The sequence below is a fragment of the Lactuca serriola genome, chromosome 3 (genome assembly GCF_051521515.1).
Source record: "Lactuca serriola cultivar US96UC23 chromosome 3, Lser_US96UC23_V15, whole genome shotgun sequence".
Classification (NCBI taxonomy): Eukaryota; Viridiplantae; Streptophyta; class Magnoliopsida; order Asterales; family Asteraceae; genus Lactuca; species Lactuca serriola.
This window is the reverse complement of record NC_136410.1, coordinates 79,019,819-79,027,575: the sequence shown is the minus strand read 5'-3', so window position 1 is coordinate 79,027,575 and position 7,757 is coordinate 79,019,819. Positions and strand designations below refer to the sequence as shown.

Here is a 7,757-nt window from a genome sequence, read left to right as displayed (position 1 = left end):
CAAGAAGGACATCTCATATCCAAGATGCTTCCAAGCTCCAAGCTCTTCTCACCACCTTCTTCTTCTTTAATAACACTTCTAAAATACTCCAATGGGATCAAAATGTACTCTTCTCACTTAGGGTTTGTTTGGGGTCATTTTACACAGCGGGAGGCTGATGAAGAAATGAGACATGAAGCTATAATGGGGTTTATATATGGACCAAACCGTAGAATTTTGGGGTTTGCACATTCTTCACGTACGCCCTACTTCCGAGGTGTATGCGTAGCATACTAGGGCGCGGCCTAGTACGCCTAGCATACACAGCGTACACTCAACGTACTACTTCAGGATGGAATTACCATATTGCCACTATGGGCCAATTTGCAATCAATTCAAACCCAAGAGCTAAAATCCAACATGATTCCAAAATAAGATTGAAATTGAAGTTACCTTGATATCGAGATGTTACAATTATGTTGACGTTTTTAAAATCGCATGTATTCCAAGGACATGAAGAGTCGGAAGCTTGCATTACCGGAACAAAAATCGTGAAATCGCGATCTCCTATCGACCAGTGATGCAGTTTTATTAAGTTGCCTACTATTTAAGGCATCAGATTATTGTAAACATTAAATATCATTGAAATCTATTTTTCAATATTAACACATTCACTATTTATGTTATCTTTTGTACTGTTCAATGTATGTTCAATCACTGTGATCCATGACTACACCGCATAGCCTTGTGTTTCTGCCGTCGATCGGGGTTGTGATAGACAGGGAGCTGGTGAATCCAACTGAATATAGAAGAATCATGGGAAGTTTAAGGTACCTAATCCACACACCCATCCCTATTTTTCCTTTGTGGTTGGTGTAGTTAGTTGTTTCATGGAGAAACCAACTACAAAGCATCTCAAGGCAGTGAAAGGCGTCCTCAGATATGTAAAAGGTATTGTGGACTATGGTTTAGTCTACTCGAAAGGAAAGAATGAAAATATCATTTATGGTTACTCTAACATCGATTTGGCAATAGATGTGAATGATAGAAGAAGTACATGGTGGTATGGCATTCTAAATCAACGAGAATCTTGTCACATGGGCATCTCAGAACCAACGGTGTGTAGCCCTATCCTCATACGAAGCGGAGTTCATAGTTGCGACCATGGAAACCTACCAAGCGATATGGATATGTCGTCTTCTTGAAGAGATAACCCGACAACCAGTAGCCACATTGATAATAAGTTTGCATTAGACCTCATGAAAAACCTCGTGTTTCATGGGCGCAACAAATACATTGATACCCGATTTCAATTTATTAGAGTGTGTGTGGAGAATGGAGAAGTAAGAGTGACTCATGTTTGCAACAAAGAACAAAGAGCTGACATATGCACAAAGGCAACGACACAAGTGAAGCATAAGGAAATGCGAGAGCTAACTGGTTTAAAAAAGGTAATAAATTCTGGATTAGGGGGAGAATATTGTCATAATCCAGATTTCATTGAATGTTTTATTTACTTCATGTTTTATTTACTATTTTACCAATTCTAGGAGGTTAAATAATTCAAAGCTATGTTGGATATAGGATCTGGTAATGGGTAGGTATTGTTTCCTTATTTTATGGGATTTTCTTAGTTCAAATAGGCAACGTGTTCTCCCTTTTCTTTTTTTATGAATAAAACTACTGAATAAAGCTTGTGTCTTCAGGGTAAAAGCCTTCAGTGTTCGATGCCATCAGAAGCCATTTTTATTAGCCTTCCACTAGCATTTGATAACGTTTTACAAACAAAGGGATATGTATCTACAGTGATATAGAAAAGCAACAAGTAGTTCTAGTTTAATTTAATGACAAGTATTTTCCATTGACAAAATTGATCCTGCTGCTACACCAACACAGTCTCAGAGATATAGTAATTGCTTATACGATAAATTAACATCCTTTCATTTTGATGTAGTGTACTATGCGTACAATAATGCACTTAAAAAATTAATGATTGAAGTTTTATTATGAACTTATAATTATATCCAGACCAAGATATGTGTGTCCTTGAACCACAGATTGACAAAAACTATTTATGGTAAAGAAAATGTGGAAATATAAACAGTGCAATGATGAAGTAACAAATAAACCAAAATCATGAATAACTTTTCAATTATGAATGAATTTTCAAACCTTCTCCCTTATTACATGACACTCGCCATATATAATAATTGCTAATAGGCTTGGGTATTTTGTGCACCACAAGTCCCCAGGTACAAATCTATGATTTATAACCACATGAAAATATACTTGAGTAAATGAGCATTAATGATCTAGCTAATCTGTAATTGAGGAAGCACCCAACCTTGATGGAGAAGACAAATAAGGTTTTGGAGGAATTTCTAATGATGCCAAGTCCCCTTCTAACATTTCCAATGCCTTCGTGATTGTGGGTCGGTTAACGGGATTAGTTTGTATGCACCACAAGCCCACTATAATCATTTTTCTTGCCATCTCATTTTCTTCATTGCTCATACTTCTATGTAGTCCAAGTTCTTCATCAAATTCAACCTTTTTGTAAATCCAATGAGGAAAGTATATTTCACTTGTATGATCAACTTCTGCCTCAATATTTTTCCTCCCTCCAACCATTTCCAAAATCATCATCCCATAACTATAAACATCTGATTTATGGGATACCTGCCCGAAATTTCTAGAATAAACTTCAGGAGCAATATATCCCGGTGTTCCTCTCATATGTGACATTGATATCATGCTTCTTTTCTCGGGGAATAGTTTGGCAAGCCCAAAGTCAGATATCTTGGGAGAAAAATCTTGATCCAAAAGTATATTATGGGGCTTTATGTCGAAATGCAAGATCCGTGTGTTGCAACTAATATGCAAGTATTCTAAACCCCGAGCAATCCCCAAAGCAATCTCATGCAACTTTTTCCACCCGAGTTGGATATTATCTGAAGAAGCTTGGTCATGTATGAACTTCTCAAGCGATCCATTAGGCATAAACTCATAGATCAATGCTCTTTTATGGCCCTCGAAGCAAAATCCCACAAGACTTACAATATTTACATGGGAAGTCTTGCCAACACTTGCAACTTCGTTTATGAAATCTTCGCCTTTACCTTTTAATTCACTTAGTATCTTCACGGCCACCAGGTTTCCGTTCCTTAGCACCCCTCTATACACAGAACCAAAGCCGCCTTGTCCTACTTTGACTTCAAAGGTGTTTGTCATCTTCTTTACTTGCAAATAAGAGTACCTTTTTGCGAGAAACTCATGATTTTTTAGAAAATTTTCCACATTAACATAGCTCTTAGTACTTCTTCTCCTTTTGAATTTCCTTATGAAGCATAACATTATCACAACCAAAATTGCCCCTAATCCTATACAAAGAGCTGCATTAAATAATGATTTAAAAGCCTTAAATTAGTTATTTTTGAAACTGAAAAGCTAAGTCGGGTGAACGAAAGGTGTGTATGTGATAACTTACCCGTGACAATAATCACTGGTAAATTTTCTTTTGTTCCTACATGGACAAAAACCCAGTCAAGCTATCATATTTTAATAAAATTCAACATATTGATTAGCTGTTGATTATTTATTCTAAATTTAAACTGTTATCACCATAACTCAATTTTATTAGCTTTATGTGTTCATCATTTTGTATGTTGCCTTATGAACCCTAGAAACCTCGCTACCCTCCTAGGAATAGTTAACTTTTTGACTTTAGGAATGTGGCCACAAATTTTTGGTTTTAAAACATAGGCCGCAAACTTTTGGTTTTAGGACTTTGGCCACAAGACTTTTGTATGTTGTCAGGTTTGGTCTCTGTATAAGAAATAAATCGCAAAAAACCGCCCCTATAATTTTCATAAAAGGTTCATGTGCAGTTTTTCTTACAGAAATGACCCACATGTTTAAAAAAAAATACAAAATGGTCACTTTATAATATAAAATTTATAGATTACAGAAATTGTCAATATGTTTAAAAAAATTGCAAAAAATGTCTCTGCCAATAGAAAAGTTATAGATTACATCTCCCCAAAGCGGGGTAATTTAATATATTTTAAAAGTCAATGTCAATGGATGTTTTTACCGACAATTTGCACCAATTTTGTAAAATGATATTTTCTACTCTCTACTTTTTCAAATACTTCGTAAAATGGCATTTTCCACCGGTCTACGTTTTAAAAATGTCATTTTCACTCATTTGACTTTGAACTTTGTAAAATGTCACTTTTACAACCTTCATTTTCTAAACATTTGTGTTTAGCCCTCATAGTATATATAAATTTAAGTTTGTCTACGTTTGTAATTTTTTTTACGTTTTCATGTTTATTTTTATGTACGTTTCTTATGTATATTCAAGTCACATATAATGTGTTTTCTATTGTCTCAACTTTCATTTGTTAACTTAAAAAACATTTACTCACTTATTTTTATGTACGTTGTAAATTCGATTTTCTTTACGTTTCGACGTAAATTTATGTGTACATTTTCATGCTTATTTTTAGGTATGTTTTCTACATATGACTTTGATCATATATAGTCATACGTTTTCATATGACGGTATAAATTGAAGTTAGTCATGTAAACCCAAAATAATAGCATGATGTACCAAAAAGTCCCTAAAACCAAACTTCTATCGACATTGGATGAACACGTTTGCGACTCCCACAAAGCGGGGAGGGGTCAACTTCTAGTTAGAAATAAATACTTAAATAACTAGTTTATACATTCCAAAACTATATTATGTGCATAGAAATCAGTTAAACACGATAAAGGAAATAATTAAAAAATAAAACTTTACCTATCATTTATCAAATATTCAATAAAAATATGAAAAACAAGGAAAAAACTTAAACACCTATTTTGTGATTCTGGAATAGACTAAAACACGGTCCAGTCAATAGTATCTTTAAAATCCGGTCGAATCGAAACAGTTCAACTAACATCAGTTTTATGTCTATTTTTAAATCAAAATGAACCAGTCGGTTTTTACAAACAACAAGTTGAATCCATTGAACATGTTAAATTGAAAAAAAACACATGAAAATAAAACATTTTGCATAACAAACATTGGTAGTCTTTTTACATCTATTTAGACTTCTCTTAAATTAAATAAAAACACATGATAAATGTTATGAAGTTTTTTGATACGTTTGTATTCATCTAAAACTATAATTTTGTTTCGATATTATATTTTATTTCATTTTTAATGTATGTGGATTGATGTAAAACTTATGGATATGTTTTTTCTTAATTTATTTGGTGTGATCTATCACTAGTTTTTATAGGTATTTCTAATGTTCGAACTTATGTATACAGGAAATTAAAATGAAAATAGAAAAAATAATAATAATAGAAACCGGGTTAACCTGCCAATTGACCCGACGGTGATCATCTTTGTTCAATTAAAAAATTAATTTTTAAACATCGGTGAAAACATGATATAGCATTGCTAAAATTGAAAAGTAAAATAATGTCGTAAAGTGAACATATAACAGTGGCCGGTGGGTGATGCATTATTGTTTGGGAGGTGAGTTTTATTTATGTTTTTTATTTATCTTATATAAAACAAAATATTTTAACTTTTTTATACTAGTATCACATTCCTACGTTATTTATTAGTCGTATGTGAAATTGAGACAAGTTGATTTTATACCAAAAATGAAAGTTCTTACCAGTCCGGCAACTCACCATATGGGGCCTATCGCGACAAAAACAACGAAATCCGAAAGTAATCTGATTGAACCCACACCTACCACCGCTGCTCTCACAAACACCACAATCCGCCGCAAACCAATGCAACACGAACCCCCTTTCCACCACCTCCGGGTAGTTATCACCGTCAACGACCTGACTCCTCCCTTCTTCGCCACTCAATTCTACCAGCGTCTCCACAACCTTACGACCATACCCACAACTTGTCGTTACATTTCTCAAATTCATATCATTAGCAATCATCACCACCTCATTACTTTCCTCACAGGATCGTATTCTATACCTTTTCAGATTCACCGGCAATACACTCGAGCAGTTCGAAATCAAAATGAGTTTCGTAGTAGAAACATTGTCTATCCGGAATCGGTTAGGATCGAGCGTTATGTTCCTGATCTTCGAGGGACAGGATTCAGTTTGATTCGGCAAAATCGCCGCGTCTTGGAGACGGAGGAAGCTGTTTTCGTATTGAATGTCTTTAACAATGAAGTCGTTTCCTGTTATCCGAAGAATTGAGGAGCCATTGCTGCAGCGGAGCTCAAATCCAGGGTAACCACAAGAGGAATCATGTAGTCCGTTGATGAAAAATGGAAAACTAACTTTAAGCCCATCTCCACAGTCTTTTGCAACACAAGCTTCGTAGCTGGGATCCAAACTGAGCGATTGGTTAAGAAGTAGGAAAATGGTGAAGACAAGGGTGTGTTTTTTCATAATCTTGTAAGAGATCTACACAGATGTTTTGTCTGAATCTCGATAGATAGATAGATGGGGGTATGATGGAAGTTTGGTTTAATGAGGATTGAATATATCGGGCCGTTCGTGGTTGTGCGTTTTCACTTTTTGACTTTAATTTTTTTTACTTGAAAACAATTTATGGATAGTTTTAACTCACGCTACTAGGTTTTTTTTTTTTTTTTTATTTGAATGACATGTATTGTCTTAATGACTATAGATGACTACAAATGTTTATCATTGAAATCATAATCTTTCTGTTTTCCCTTTGTATTTCCTTCCTTACCTACATGCTTCTCCTTGGGTTTTTCTACTTATATCTTCCAAAAAAATTAAAATCATCATCATCTACTATAATAAATGAAAATGACTTTGCCACGTATCCTTCTCTCATAAAATTAGCCACATGTCATTTTGTCATAATTTGAGATATATTTATTTTCTACTTGTCATTACTTTAATTTTCATTTTCAATATATCATTAATTTACTTTCCATAAATTAAACCTACCATAATAACTATCAAATTTTAAATTTTAAATTTCAAATTTCAAATTCAATTCCAAATAAATTTACAGTTTAAACCTTTATGTTTAATATTTTGTTATAATTAATTCATTTAGTATACACTAAACACATAATTTTAATTAATTTATTCTTTGCATGTCTTTTTCTCATAATTTTCACTTATTTCAATTTCAAATTCAAATAAAATTTCTATTTAATCGTTCGTACTTAACATTTTGTTTTAATCAACCCGTATATTATACGGGTCTCACAACTAGTATGGAATAAATCGTAAATCATATTCTTCTCGTTGGGCTTTTCTACTTTAATTTTTTTGACTTGAAAACAATTTATGGATAGTTGTAACACACGCTACTAGGTTTTTTTTTTTTTTTTTTTTTTTTTTTTTTTTTTTTGAATGACATGTATTGTCGTAATGACTATAGATGACTACAAATGTTTATCATTGAAACCATAATCTTCTGTTTTCCCTTTGTATTTCCTTCCTTAGCTACATGCTTCTTGTTGGGCTTTTCTACTTATATCTTCCAAAAAAATTAAAATCATCGTCATTTGGAATAAATCGTAAATTAACGACATACATTTATGATATACAAATACAACTATTCATTAAATATAATGATAAAAAACTAAAGCAGGTTTTTTTTGTTTCATTTAGACACTAAAGTACAACGTAGATTATTGTACGTTGTCCTGTGAATTTTCACAAAATATATTGTTAACGACACACATTTCTGTTTGTCATAAATCAGATGTGTGTCACAATCCGTTGTCATTATAGTTTCTTTTTCTTGTAGTGGC

General features: G+C 33.3%; 1 protein-coding gene across 3 annotated transcripts; it reads right to left on the bottom strand.

Moving 5' to 3' along the window:
- Positions 1–2,103: 2,103 nt before the first annotated feature.
- LOC145092724 (LEAF RUST 10 DISEASE-RESISTANCE LOCUS RECEPTOR-LIKE PROTEIN KINASE-like 2.1) lies at positions 2,104–6,508 on the bottom strand. 3 transcript variants are annotated; one of them, XM_079030704.1, is made up of 3 exons: positions 5,661–6,508; positions 3,467–3,502; positions 2,104–3,359 (listed from the first exon to the last, which is right to left on the bottom strand). In XM_079030704.1, exons 1-3 carry the CDS (start codon positions 6,406–6,408, stop codon positions 2,296–2,298), a joined length of 1,848 nt encoding a protein of 615 aa, XP_078886830.1. In that variant the 5' UTR covers positions 6,409–6,508; the 3' UTR covers positions 2,104–2,295. The 3 variants fall into 3 exon arrangements, with proteins under 3 accessions (XP_078886830.1, XP_078886829.1, XP_078886831.1); XM_079030703.1 differs by having other exon boundaries at positions 2,104–3,371; positions 5,661–6,507; XM_079030705.1 differs by lacking the exon at positions 3,467–3,502.
- Positions 6,509–7,757: the final 1,249 nt, after the last annotated feature.